Source organism: Pyrgilauda ruficollis, unplaced genomic scaffold, assembly GCF_017590135.1.
Source record: "Pyrgilauda ruficollis isolate IOZ18807 unplaced genomic scaffold, ASM1759013v1 scaffold24, whole genome shotgun sequence".
Lineage (NCBI taxonomy): Eukaryota > Metazoa > Chordata > Aves > Passeriformes > Passeridae > Pyrgilauda > Pyrgilauda ruficollis.
In genome coordinates this window covers 6,377,895-6,391,609 of record NW_024523648.1, presented here as the reverse complement: position 1 = coordinate 6,391,609, position 13,715 = coordinate 6,377,895, and the positions used below count along the sequence as shown (strand labels likewise).

The following is a 13,715-nucleotide window of genomic DNA, read 5'->3' as shown; positions in this document are numbered from 1 at the left end:
ACTTTAGGGGCTCCTTCTGGGAGTGTTTTCATCCTGGAAATAAAACAGTTGGACTTGCACTCAATGGGATAACTGTACCACTTGGGAGCAGTTACTCAAAACAGACAAGGACTCTCAGTTGTGCTTGCTGGTTCCTTGTTCAGCACCTCACAAGTGAACACAAAAATCTCTCACGTATTGTCTGCTGGCATTTCTGAAGTTCTGGGTACTTCCCAGGTACACGCAGAGCTGCCTGTCTTGGGTTTCAGAGCTTGACATAGGTAGGATACAATAAATATTGCTAGTTAAATATAAGATATCAGGAAAGGACTCTTGTATTTCATCCATTAGCAGAATACAGAAGTCCAGGATTCCTTGAAAATTACACTAAAAGCAAATTTGAAGAATGGCTCACCTGCAGTTTTTGCGATGTGCTGCACAACCTTCCTCTCCCTGAGGGGGTTCCAAGGGTGCCATACAATGAACTGCTGAGGAGTTTATTAAACTATTTCCCATTTCTGATGACAAAGCAAAAATTTGGATGAGCAGAGGACGAAGTTGCATGGACTTTTGTAACAGCCTCAGAATACCTCCACCCTTTCAATATAAAAGAACCACGAACCCTGCTTTTGGGAGAGGATTCCCTGAAGAGGTTGCAAAAACCAACCAGATCTTCACCTCAGTGACTGGTGGTCACAAGTGACTAGACAAAGTTCAGTTAATGAAATATGAGATTTAATAATACAAGGAAATTTCAAATGATGCAAATTACAGAAACATTCAGAATAGAGAAGCAGAGAGGTAATGAATGTCCAATGCAACAAATGACATTTATCTTTAACAGCAGCAGTATTTACTGACTCTGGGACAGATCTGTCAGAGTAGAAAAGTCAAATTAATTTATAAGTAATTCACGTCAATGATCTGACCCCAAAACCTACTACGGATGGTATCTTAATGAGACCCATCCCTCTCTGAGCTGGAAAAGCAAGCTCTTCATATATCAATATTTCTTCCTTACACCTTGATTCTGACTAAAGCAAACAAGACCCACCTGTCCACAGTGTTTCTAACCTCACAGAAAGAAAACCAAGTTCATAATAGATTTTATTGATGCAAGGCTTCAGATGAAGGCATAAAAATACTCCATTTAAACAAATATGATCCAAACCTTGCAGCTATCTTAAGTAAAAAAAGTAACAATTTTGGGGAAAATTGGAGTAAAATCTAATGTACTTTATTTTACATATTGAATTAAAGTAAGGAGGCCTTGGGGGAAAAAAAAGTAAGAAAATCTTAATAATCTGGAGTTTTAAAGAGAGAAGGACTCTTCAGCCATGTCTTTACTCATATATTTAAGTCATCATTACCTCAAGCTATGCATTAAATAATGTGGTACAGTGAGGTACAATCAGAGGTCGTGCGACTTTTAAACCAAGTAATTCAAAGCTAAATGTTTGTGAACAACTCATGTTATCATGGGTGAATTACTGACAGTATGGGACACCATTCCTGGGTACATTGAATCAGTGCAGTTACAGTGGGTGACTGACAGAATGACAACGACCTGCATTTGAACTGCAGAATTCCTAATTAACCAACAATTGAATTAGAACCCCACTTCATCTAGATGGTGTTAGCAATGCCAATGTCCACCATCAGAGCAACAAAGTTGAAAAAGAGAAATAGCTTGCATAGGTCAATAAAGAGAGCAGCAGTTATTGTAAGACTTACAACAGCTAATACAGAAATGCTTCTTTGTGGCTTGTGATGGACCATGAGATGTCATGGAGCCCCAACAGAGAAGTAATTATGGTACACCTTCTAAAAATTAATCTTTTAACACTGCAACCACCTCCTACTGAAGCCACAGATGAGCATGACAGCATTGCCAAGTGTTGTCTGTCTGTGAATCAGACACAGCTGAATGGTGAAACAGAAACTGCATGTTGACAACACAATGTTATTTTCTCTTTCAGCCTGGGAAAAAAATTTAACAGTTGTGAAAGTATTAAAATATTTCTTGTAGCCTCTCATTACTAGAAATTTTCAAGGGAAATAATCCATTTTCTGTTCAGATATTCTCATGGCAGCAGGGAATTTCTACTACAAATACATACAATATAGGAAATGCATTGTAACTGCATGATTTTAACTTTGTCTATCCATCTTCATTTGCTGCTTCTATTGTTAAAATTGATCGATAACCTCATAGTCTGGGAGCTGTGATAATGTCAGGATACAAGATTAATGAGTATACAAAGCAGGGATAGATTTTAATGTCAAACATATTGTCAATCTTTAGGAAATCCCCCTTCAGAAAAATGGGAGAATGAATATTTGCATACAGTTGATCACCCAGCTTATGTACTGAAAAATATAATAACATAAAACTAAAAAAAATAATTTGAATACCTTTGAGATAGTCTTCAAGAGCAAGTGATGACTTTTGTAACAGCAATTTTTGACATTTATTTCTAAATGAACATTAGGAGTATGAGACACACTTGAACTTACCAAAGTCAAATACATAGAAACATTAAGATCACTTTTTTATAAGATGGTTATTTTTCTACTTTGCAATTCACCTTGATGTGTTTTCCAGCCATCTGAGATTGATTTTTGTAAACTGAAAAAGGTCTATTCATTTCTAGTTTTAGGGCTCTCTAAGGAAAATTCATTGTTGGGGGGAGAGAGGGGTGGTTCAGGCAAGACTTTCTTGTCAAACTTATGGATGAGTTTGGAAAAACCTAACCTTTATTCTGCAATGTTTATGAAATTCATAGACAAAATATAGTACTGACAGACAGTTTTCATAAAGTTGAGCAAAGAAAGTACAGTGAACTCTAGGCCTATGCCATTGCCATGTTACTTACAGACTCTTTAGGATACACTCTCCCATGCTTTTCAGAGACCTAAGTTTTCCATATAGCATTTATTCCTGTGCTGGCTAAGTGCTGCTACATAATACATAAATCTCTCCCTTCCTTTTATTTTGCCTCCAGTAGGAGCCAGAAATCTTGACTTAATGCTCTTTTCATTGAGGTCCAATAAAGTCAAATGTGGGCAGTGAGTTTGCTATACTACCACTAAAAACAGTGGTGGCTACATTCAGTTTGCATCTACTGATTGTGCATCTGCAGAAACAGAGCTGTTCTACGTTTAGCTTTGAACTCAAACAGTCATGATCTGTGGATTTTTTTCAGTTCCCTCTGCATGGAGGGTCTCACACAACTTGTCTGGGTTTGGTTGAGGTTGGGAATCATCAACTCTGCCCTGAAGAGTTTAGAGATAGTTACTGATATAGCTCCCATCCTGACAAAAGTTAGGTGCGCTGATCCTGTGATATTCCCAGTACCTTAGTTTATCACCAGTTTACAAAGTGTACAAAAATTGATCCAAAAAATGTACAAACCTTTATTTTCTTCCCATCCCCTTCTTGTTAAGTGGTTGTCTTCTCCAATTTTCTCAGAGATGTCCTTATGCCAAGTTGGCTGCAATAACTACCATAAACAAATGGTGAAAACACATTGTAATTCATTAATGGGAACATTGTTTTAAAAAGAAGAATTATTCTTGTAATTCATTAATGGGAACATTGTTTTAAAAAGAAGAATTATTCTTGTCTAAGAAGAAATAAAATATGTCTGACACTTATTTACAGGAGGGAAGAGCAAACTGTAAAAACATGGCCATTAATAAATAATTAGGTACTTCCTGGTAGCTAGGCTGAAAGGCAGAAAGCTTTTAGCAGGTGTGAGTAAAAAAATATGTGAGGTCTTTTCATAACTAGTGTCAATTAGCTGTACCTTAAGAGTATCAGATGGCTGTATGTATGAGGATTGTGTGTATATAAAAGCTCAAGTTTAATCAATCATCATTACCTAGCAATAGACTTAAACATTTATTTTGTTGAAGAGTTTATGAGACTATCTTTTGTGTTACACTAGGCCTTTTGGTTGTTTATTCATGTTAACATTAACCTCTGTTTGCAGGAATTCTTCCAAGCTCAGCATTAGACTAATCAAAACCAGAAACCTCTTGTACTTGAAGGTTGTGTAACAGTGAATGTAACCACTCATGTATTTTGCCAATACAATACACTGTCTTACAATGCCAGTTGTTTTCTGCTGAGCCTTTTCTTATAGATGGCTGCCCCTTCTGTCACCAAGGACGTGACCTGTGTTCCTCCCTGATTTGCCAAGGCTCATCATTAGATCTTGATGACTTACAATCATTTGCAAGTAGAAGGGAGAATTGCAGATAAGAACAAAATGGACTCCAGGGGATAAAAAAGGGAGGGAGGAGAAGAGAGAGATGCTTTCTCTTCATCAGTCCTCACCTGCATGAACAAAAGCCTATGCAAGATGGTAGAGGAACATTTAAACAGCTGAACCTCCTGCTGCCACCTGTTCCCTCTAAGTGTCTTGTGTATTGGCAGGAGCTAGCCAGTTAGTAAGGACTCGATAACAAGTCATAAATAAAGTTCAATTCTACTTCAGTGCACCCTTACCTCTTCTTCAGTGACCTGGTATTCAATTGATATATAGCACCTACTGAAAAGATAATTAAAGCTTTTCTGGTGAAAAAATGGGCTGCCCAGGCATGCCTTCCTGAGCAAAGGTCCAGCAAGAAAGGACACAGCCTCTGGCACTGGTAATTTCTGCACTAATTGTGTTGCTGTTTCTGCAGTGTCATGATACCACCGGTGTTCATGCACAGCATCGCTGCTTCCTACAGCAAGAAATGGCTGCAGAAGGTGGGTTGCCCCCTTAAAAAATGGCCCACAGTGCATTAGCACTGGCATCTGCAGCCTGTTGGGTTGCAAAAGGACTACCAGAAACAGTCAGATTCAGTATTTCTGGGAAAATAGCATGTGTCTACTGTAGTCAAATCAAGCATTTGTGAAAGGAATAGAGAACAGTCCATGAGAAGACAAGCTAGAAGATATAATTTATTGACATGTAAGTCTTTATTAGCAATTTTAGTGCTCAGTGGCTTCCAGTAGAGTAGTCACACTTCCAGACCACAATGTGACATTTCAAGACTTTCATTTCACCATGAGTTGTTCTTCTTGTTCAGCCTCATGTCCTTTGTGCCACCTTACCAGTATCATAATTTCCTAAGTTCCAAGCTTATCCCAACCCCAAATACTCAGGGGAGAAGTAGCAGCCTGAGCCCCACAGGTCCTGCTACAGGCTCAGAGAAACCTCTGGGGAGCAGGAGCTGAAAGGCCTGGCTCTCCACCAATGAAGCCCACCGAATGACACACACAAACCGACCCAAAGTGGGTCAGTTCTTTTCTCTGGAGTTACTTTTTTTTCCTGGAAGGATGCTCCTTCTTGGGTTCCACAGCAATACACAAACTATTGTTTGAGGATGGGGGATGCTGTCATTGAGCTGCAGGTATAGTTCTCTGGTATGGTAAAAGTATATAAATAGGAAAGCTCTTAAGTCCCTGCTACAAAGCACATCATATAAACACCTGAGCATCATAAATAAGCAGCTAGTAAAATTTTTCTTTAAAAGAAAACAATGTCTTTTAATCAGTCTTGTCGTCAGACACTGTCAAAGTATTGTGCTTTGAGCTTTTGGGAAATATCCACTCTGGGATAGGCAAATCAAATTTTTAAAGATAACTGAAAGTGTTAAAATTTGTCAACATTACACAAAACTGAAATGAGTAAGTGAAATATTGGATGATCTTAAAAACAGTTCAGTGCTATTAGCTCCATCTATTCCTTGACCACAACAAACATTTCCTTCACTTTGCATGTTTCTTTTCATGAAAGAAGCCTGGCTTTAGCTTACTCCAAATTGTTTCATCTTTGCATACACTAATGGCACAAGCCACTATTACATGCTTATCTTTTCTGGATATTTAAGATTTACGTCATCCTGTTGATGAGATTTTCCCAGCAGGCTGTGAACCAGTCAGACCAAGCATGCAGCCACTTAGCTGGGAGAATTGGTGTGGGATGAGTCAGTTCCATGCTGTATCTGCAGCCTGCGCCGGCTGGTGATGAGGAAGTGACTCCTGTGCCGTATCATCTCCGAGTCGTGCAGTCTGAAATATGGTGAGCAGCTGATTTGCTAGTCTGGGATCTAATTTTCTCTCAAAGATTAATCTCCTAGTGTTAGCACTGAAGATAATGGTTGTTATTCTGCACAGTTCTTTCTGTAGCGAACAGCAATAGCACCAACAGCAGTAAGTATGATTTAAAGTATGATTTTAAAAGCTGCTCATTCCCAATGGCTGAAAGAGAAACATAGCTAGGGCAAAGCTCTTTTCACACACAGCTATGAATTCAGAGTAAGGTTCTTTCCTTTCTGTGAAGTTATTAGAGGGCCATAAGGATGCAGAATGGGATCGTACCTTTTCACTGTTCAGTGCCTCTCTCCTCTGTGTTTGCCTTCTTTTTGGAGGTGGTGTTCAGAAGCCAACCAATATCAACAAAGCAGTTACAGTCAGTAACTGCAGTTCATTCCTGTTGGATTGATGGGTGCAAAGAAGCACTGGCAAGGCACAAGGGACCTGCCCTGCTGTGCCTCTGCTCTGTGCAGCAGCTGCAAAGATTCCCTTGCCCTGCTGGAGTGAGAGGCAAGGGGCTGCTCCTGCCCTCAGGAGCCCTGAGAGAAGCTTTTGCTGCAGAATGAAGGCACTGGACCACTTTATGGCACTACTTACTGAGACTACCAAATATGTAGAATCCTTCACCCTGTGTGGAGATAATTTTTTGGCTTTGGATAGATATGTTTTGCTTTGCCATTAAAACATTATTTTCTTGGAATCTCTTACTCCTCTGTGCATTTCAGAGATTTGTATTCATGTTGGAGTTTGGATTTATAGTCCTTAGCCTAAGTACTATACTTGCAGAAAGAGTACAAACATTGCATTTCTCTGTATAAACAGCTGGCTTTACTTGGCAAGGAAAAATTATATTTTCTACTGAAAACTAGGAATAGAAACCGTGGGAAAGGTTTACAGCTCAATCATCTCATCTATTCTCCAAATTCCTCTGGTACAAATCTGGGCTAATTTCAGACTGTCTTGAGTGGAACTGCACCACGTTTGCAGAAGTAGCATTCAGATTAGTAGTTGCCAGATCTTCTTGTTTAACCCCTATAAAGAAATAATTATTTTGTACTACTAGCTTATTGGGAATTTTTTTTTTAATATTGTGCTCTTTTGTTTTTTTTTCTTCTGAGAAATGCATACAAGATAAGTGGAGCTATACACTATTCAAAACTCCTCTTCAGCCATAGGGTCACCTTACTGCCTCCATGGTTCCCCTAACAGAGAAACAGTTTTAAAAATTAATTGTGTGAAAATGAGAAACTTTCCGCTGATTGACCCAACAATACCCACAGAAATGCAAGCTAAATGAATCACAGTAGAAACCAGTGCTCTCCTGACATTTTTTTTCACAGTAATAATTTTCATTCTCAAGTCCTTTTCTGTTCTTTCCCACTTCCAGTGTCCCTTCCACAGTTTTGTGTAAAAAGGGCATGATAATTTTCAACACATTTTTCGAATAGTTTTTATGTCTGAAAAAGTGTTATTTCCATTCCCTTCTGTGCTGTTTTCCATTTTTATTGCTTTATGTTTTAAAGACAAACAAACAAGGAGAGTAGATGATCCACAGTATTCTAGACATTGTGACATCTCTCTTTTTTTTGTTTTCCAAAACTATGAAAACTAATTATTGCAGAAATATAATTTTATTTAGGAAAAAAAAAACACAGCAACAATTTTGTACAAAAGTTTTTCATTTGAATTTTGATGTATAACTGCTTTACTATACTACAGATTCAAAAGATTGCTAAACACTGACAATTTGGTAAGTGCTTTGAGTTCTCATAAAAATAGAGTTTGGCATGCTTCTCTTTGATATTTTAAGGAGCAAGTCTGAGAATATTTTAATGACATAAATATTTGGAATATTTTTTCCATATCAGCATTAAGGCACAAGAAAATGCCTGTTTGAAGCATCTACACCAACAGAGTGAAAGATTGTTACCACTGTGTTCCTTCTCACTCTAAATTAGTTGACAATTTGGCCTGATTAATTACTTAATTATCTTGCTATATCAAAACCTCTTGTTTTACGTTCATTTCAGCCAAAACACCGTTAAATGCCACCATTCCCATGCTCACAGCTCCCCCTAGATCTGTGGTTCACTCCTTTCCGATGTGTGTGCGTCTTGCGGTGCAACTTTATTGCAAGCCAGGAGATGGAGGGAAGCGCTCCCTGACCAGACACAGAGCCTGGGCACAGAGCAAACAAAGCAAAACCCACCCTCCATGGCTGGCTGCCTGCCCCTCTGCAGCAGGGCACACCTGCTCAGGGCAGGGGAACCCCAGCCCCAGGGGTTCCCCCAGAGCTTTGCAGGTTGCTGCCTCTGGAACAAGCACTTGAAGCAGAGCTGCCACTCCAGAAAATGCCCTTGAGTTTGTGCCCTGTGTTACTCAAGAGTGTGGAGCATGGAAGGATAGCCCCTGTGTGCATGCATGGATGGCCTTGGACTGAGTGCCCCTAATGAGCTGGCTGCCAGACTTGTTTATGACAACGAGTTGTACAGGGTAATGTAACATGGGTTTGTTCCCCTAAATTTTACCTTCCTGTAAAATGCTTATGTGTCAAGACAGTAGTTACCAAAGCTTAAACCTTCACTCCTCAAAGAGAAGTGCCTGGCTCTGTGCATCTCAGGAGGGTGAAGGCCTCTTTCACAGACCAGTATTTGGGACCTAATATGTCTTTTCCACTTTTCACCAGCTCTGAAGAATTGGACCTGACTCTTCTCCTAAACATATCCTCTCAACACTCTCCAGTGATTTCTCTCTTAGCCTGATCATTGTTTCTGCACTTTTTTAGTTGTCAAACTCTCTTTTTACAGCAAAGAGAATCTTGTAGTGCAAAACCTCAGTCCGTATATGAGAGCAGCCTCAAAAAAAAAAAAAATTAATAAAAGATCTGAGTTGTATGCACCCATTTTGTTTTTTGTGCACACAACATAATGAAGTAGCTAACCCAGGTCATCAGAAGAATTTGCAATAGTATCTTAACCCACCTTGTTGCATATGCCCTCGAGGCACCCAGCTTAGCTGGGCTTTACCTGATGGTCATCACAGTAACGCTTTTTTACATTTAGCAGTATCACTGTTTTAAAAGGCTACATGGTCCTTTGTGGAGCAAAAAATTGATGCTTCTCATCTGTGACTCTGGTACAGCCAATAGAAGGTGTTTATTTAAAACACTTTTTCAATAGTTATATCTTGCAAATAGCTGTTAGCCGGTGAGCTAACAGATAGATAGATTAAACCTGTTTGTTCAGTAATAATGACTAGGCTGGTAGATACACAACATGTCACTCTGTCTACATTATACCTTTCCAAGGAAATCTTACATGCTGCTGTAACCAACCTATACTTATGTATTTTGCTATATTTTAAAAGCTTACGGGAGGTAGACTACATGGTGTCTTTTGTTCTTTGCTTAGATAATACTGGGCCACTCACAATATGACTGTAACATTTAATCAAACAAGTAAACTTAAGTTTACTTAAATCAAACAAGTACTTAAAATCAATTCAATTTACCTATAGATAAGGCCCATTAAGCCAGTATGGGAGCTCCAGCCACTATTTTATTCTCTATGTGGATGACAAAATAAACAGTTTGAGCTACTATTCACACCAACAGCTGCCACTGAGTCAAACAGCCCAGAATGCTGTCCATCACACCAGCATGCCCCAGTAACACGCGGGAGCTTCTGGAGCTCCTCCAGCTGTGGATTAAAAGCCTGTTCTCTCAAAATTTGTGTTACCCAGAACTGTAATGGTGGTGAAGAGGATCAGCTGCCTTCTGAGATGGTCTTTAAAAGGAAGAAGTGCCACTCAAACAGTAGAAAACAAATGAGTGTCAGGAGCAGACTTCTACCCAGAATGAAGTGACAAAGGTAAGAGAAGAGGTTTTCAAAAGTATGCTTCTTTGTATTTCCATTTTATTAATTTTAACCTTTGTGACTATATATGGAAGGAAAATATTATGCTTTCTTCTTCAAAACTTCTTCAGAGTTCAGCTCACCTGAACAGTTTGCCACATGTGTTATGATTTATTTATTTTCCATGTAATGCAAAGCCACACACTTGATCTCAGTTTTTTCTGTCCTTTGGCTGGAGTTTCTACTTTCTTTTATTTAAAAAAAAAACTCCTGATTTTTTTTTTTTTTTTATTTAAGAAAACCTGTTTTCAGGGCAGATCATATTTCTTTAAGGCTAAACAGTTGATCTATCAGAAAACAGAGGGAAGTTATTAATATTTTAAATCTTAAGGAAAATTAGAGATAGCATGTTAATTTTTTTTTTTGACTTCATAGACTGTTTTAATACAATAATTTAATTTATTTATACTTTAATACAGAACAAATGAAGTTCAAAATCTGTGTGACACATTTACAATGATGCCCAGTAGATACCTTTAAATTGGTGTTTAAGTCTTTCTACTGTGAAAATTGAATATTTGAGTTAGTAAATAGTCATCTGGCCTCAGGTACAAACGTGCTGAAAGAAGGAATGACAGGCAGGAAAAGAAACATGAAGAGACTGACAAAAATGGAAAGAAAAGGTATATGAAGTGATAATTAAAATGAGGTGAAACAGAGCAGAGATGGTGTTAAATATTAGTAGGCAGAAAAAAGGGGAAGTGAAAAACACCCCAAACAGTACATAAATATACTCACACTCTGTATGTTCCCCACTCTTGACAGTGACTTTGGGTGAACCTTGTCCCTGGCACTTGGGTGCCCCTGTCTGGCCCTACTTGCAAAATCCCTCTGTATAACATAGGCTGGTTGCTAGTTGCAGCTGTCAAGGTTTTGCTAGCCATAGTTCTTTGTCTATGTTCATTCAGTTTCCAGTGCCATGGTGGGCTTGTAATTACATTTGGTTTAGTATGGGAAAGAAATTATTTTTTAAATTGTGTTCTATCCAGAATAACCAGAGGCAGCTAAATCCCAAAGCAAGTGGGTTAAATCAGTACTGGCTGAATTGCCATGTCAGTATTTTTCTGACAACCATTTCATACCATAATGATAGTGGTACTGAACAACATATGCTAATGATCTCTATTTTTTCATAATAACACTATGTTTCTGTTATTTAAAAGAAAGATTTTTCAAAAATAAATATTGCTTGCCAAGTGCATAAAGTACTGTCATTAAAAGTTTTCTTAAAAAGAGCAACTTGCAAGAGGGACATGCTACTGCCTACACAAGAGGACAGCGGTGTTTGTGTCCTTGGATGCAAACTAAACCTATGTTCTGAGAATGCTTCTCTCCATGATTGTGCCTTAGCCAAAAAACCAGACAAATATAGTAAATACTCATAGTAATGCTATACTCCTGAAAAAAAAACTAGAGCTCAACAGAAAAAAACCATTTGCTTATACAGCAGATAACGTTTTAGATTAGTCAGATTCTTCCATTTTATTTTGTCAGCAAAAGGGCAGAATTTTTTTTTTCTTTTCTGAGATCTTTTTCTCGCATCTCTATTTACAGCTAGAGCCTGCAAGGATCTTCCAGTAAAACTTGATCTGTCCAGTCATCACTATCAGAGCAGGGCTGGAGGAGAGGTCACGCATGGATTCTTCAGCTTTAGCCCTTCTGTTTTAGATTTAGACTCATAGGTTTTAGATTTCTGTATCCAAAAAGAAGTTGAGGGAGCTTCAGAATTTAAAATTACTGAATTTCAAGAGCAAAGTGGAGATAGAGTACTCCAGCTAATATAGATGAAGACTAGAACTGAAAACAGAAACAGGAAATATTGAAATATTGAAATATTGAAATATTGAATATTTCATCTGCCCACTGACAAGGCACTGCCCCGTGCAGGCCTCTCAGAGTCACTGCTGTCCTGGTGTGAGGACAACCCATTATGCAGTTTATTTTATCAAAGGGGATTCCCATTTTCAGGGAAGTCAGATGATAAAAGTGTCATTTTGCTAAACGTAATTACAAAATACTTTCATCCTTCATAAATAATGAAATGTGAATTTCCTGCACATCCAACCAAATGAAGGTGTTTACAATGCTCTTTTGTTTTCCTCTCTGCAGCTCTTCCCATCTAGAAAGTGGAAAATCAGTCATAAACATACCTTAGAATTGGGAAAAACAGTACGTGGGCTACATAGCTACGTGGATTTGAGACCCCAGTAAGGATGCAATTGTGCTGTGAATCTGTAAATAGCTCTTGCATAAGGAGCACCTGGTCAAACAGCATCCGTATCTCCATGTACATCTTCATGGTTTGCATTATTCTGGCCACAGTGGTTGGAAATCTGACAGTTATCATCTCAATATCACATTTCAAGCAGCTTCACACGCCGACAAATTTCCTGATACTTTCAATGGCTATGGTAGACTTCCTGCTGGGATTCTTCATCATGCCTTGCAGTATGGTACGCTCTGTTGAGCACTGCTGGTATTTTGGGGAGTTCTTCTGCAAGATCCACTCGAGCATGGACATTATGCTGAGCACAGCTTCTATCTTCCATCTTTCCTTCATATCCATAGACCGCTACTATGCTGTGTGTGACCCTTTAAGATACAAATCAAAGATAAATACTTTTGTCATCGTGGTCATGGTATGTATAAGCTGGATGGTCCCTGCTGCTTTTGCTTTTGGGATGATTTTTCTAGACCTAAACTTGAAAGGGGCAGAAAAGATTTATAATCATGTCTACTGTGCAGGAGGATGCTTTCTCATTTTTAGTGAAACTTCAGGAATTGTGGCCTCCATAGTGTCTTTTTACATCCCTGGGTTTGTTATGCTGTACATCTATAGGAAAATATACTCTGTAGCCAAAAAGCAGGCAAGATCCATCAATGCAATTAGCAGAAAAAAAATGCAATTTGAAATGAAGCACCACATTTCATTCTGCAGAGAAAGGAAAGCTGCTAAGACTTTAGGCATCATAATGGGAGCATTTCTCATCTGCTGGACTCCATTCTTCTTCTTTACAGCTACCAATCCATTTATGAATTACGTGATACCTCCTGTTCTCATTGATGCCTTGGTTTGGTTTGGCTATTTAAATTCTACTCTTAACCCAATTGTTTATGCATTTTTTTACATGTGGTTTCGCAGGGCATTGAAGATTATTCTGTTTGGAAAAGTTTTTCAACAGGACTCTTCCAGGACTCATTTGTTCTCAGACTAACATGCTTTAAACAGTTGGATTCATGCTTTGAACTTTTGCCTGGAGGCTGAACTCCCAGATATAAGAGCTGTGAAGGAAGGAAATTCCTTCCAAAATTTTTTTGCCTATTTACAAAATGTAGTTTAAGCAGATAAGCAACCATTGTGCTTTATGTATTCTTTCATTCCAGATTAGATTTCACATGTGGTGTTTTGATTGTATCTATTTATTTGCAATGCACAGAAGAGCAAGAGTTGCATTTAAAAAAACTTATAGCAGTTTATATCCCATAATTAAAATCTTCATAATTAAAAAAATATTTTGATGCAACAGGTTAATTTCTTGAACAAGGTATGTTTATATTACAATATTTGTGTTCATTTGTGCTCTCCTCTAGAAAGAGCAGAGAAACCTTTTCCTCTGGATTTCTTGGCATCTTTGGCTAATAACCCAAAGCTCTCTAAGTTTTGTCCTTCCCTTTCCATATGTGTGCAGAGCAGGCCAATAACCAGCCATACCCGTACAGTTCATGGAGGG

At 38.4% G+C, this 13,715-nt stretch overlaps 1 protein-coding gene across 1 annotated transcript; it reads left to right on the top strand.

The window, feature by feature from the left end:
• The first annotated feature begins 5,972 nt into the window (after nt 1–5,972).
• On the top strand, nt 5,973–13,615 carry TAAR1 (trace amine associated receptor 1). Its single transcript, XM_041469960.1, has 3 exons — nt 5,973–6,056; nt 9,812–9,939; nt 12,094–13,615. Exon 3 carries the CDS (start codon nt 12,198–12,200, stop codon nt 13,197–13,199), a length of 1,002 nt encoding a protein of 333 aa, XP_041325894.1. The 5' UTR covers nt 5,973–6,056; nt 9,812–9,939; nt 12,094–12,197; the 3' UTR covers nt 13,200–13,615.
• Nucleotides 13,616–13,715: the final 100 nt, after the last annotated feature.

What these genes read in the sequence shown, in the direction of transcription:
- TAAR1 (XM_041469960.1), top strand. Translation starts at nt 12,198, where the DNA reads ATGCAATTGTGCTGTGAATCTGTAAATAGCTCTTGCATAAGGAGCACC.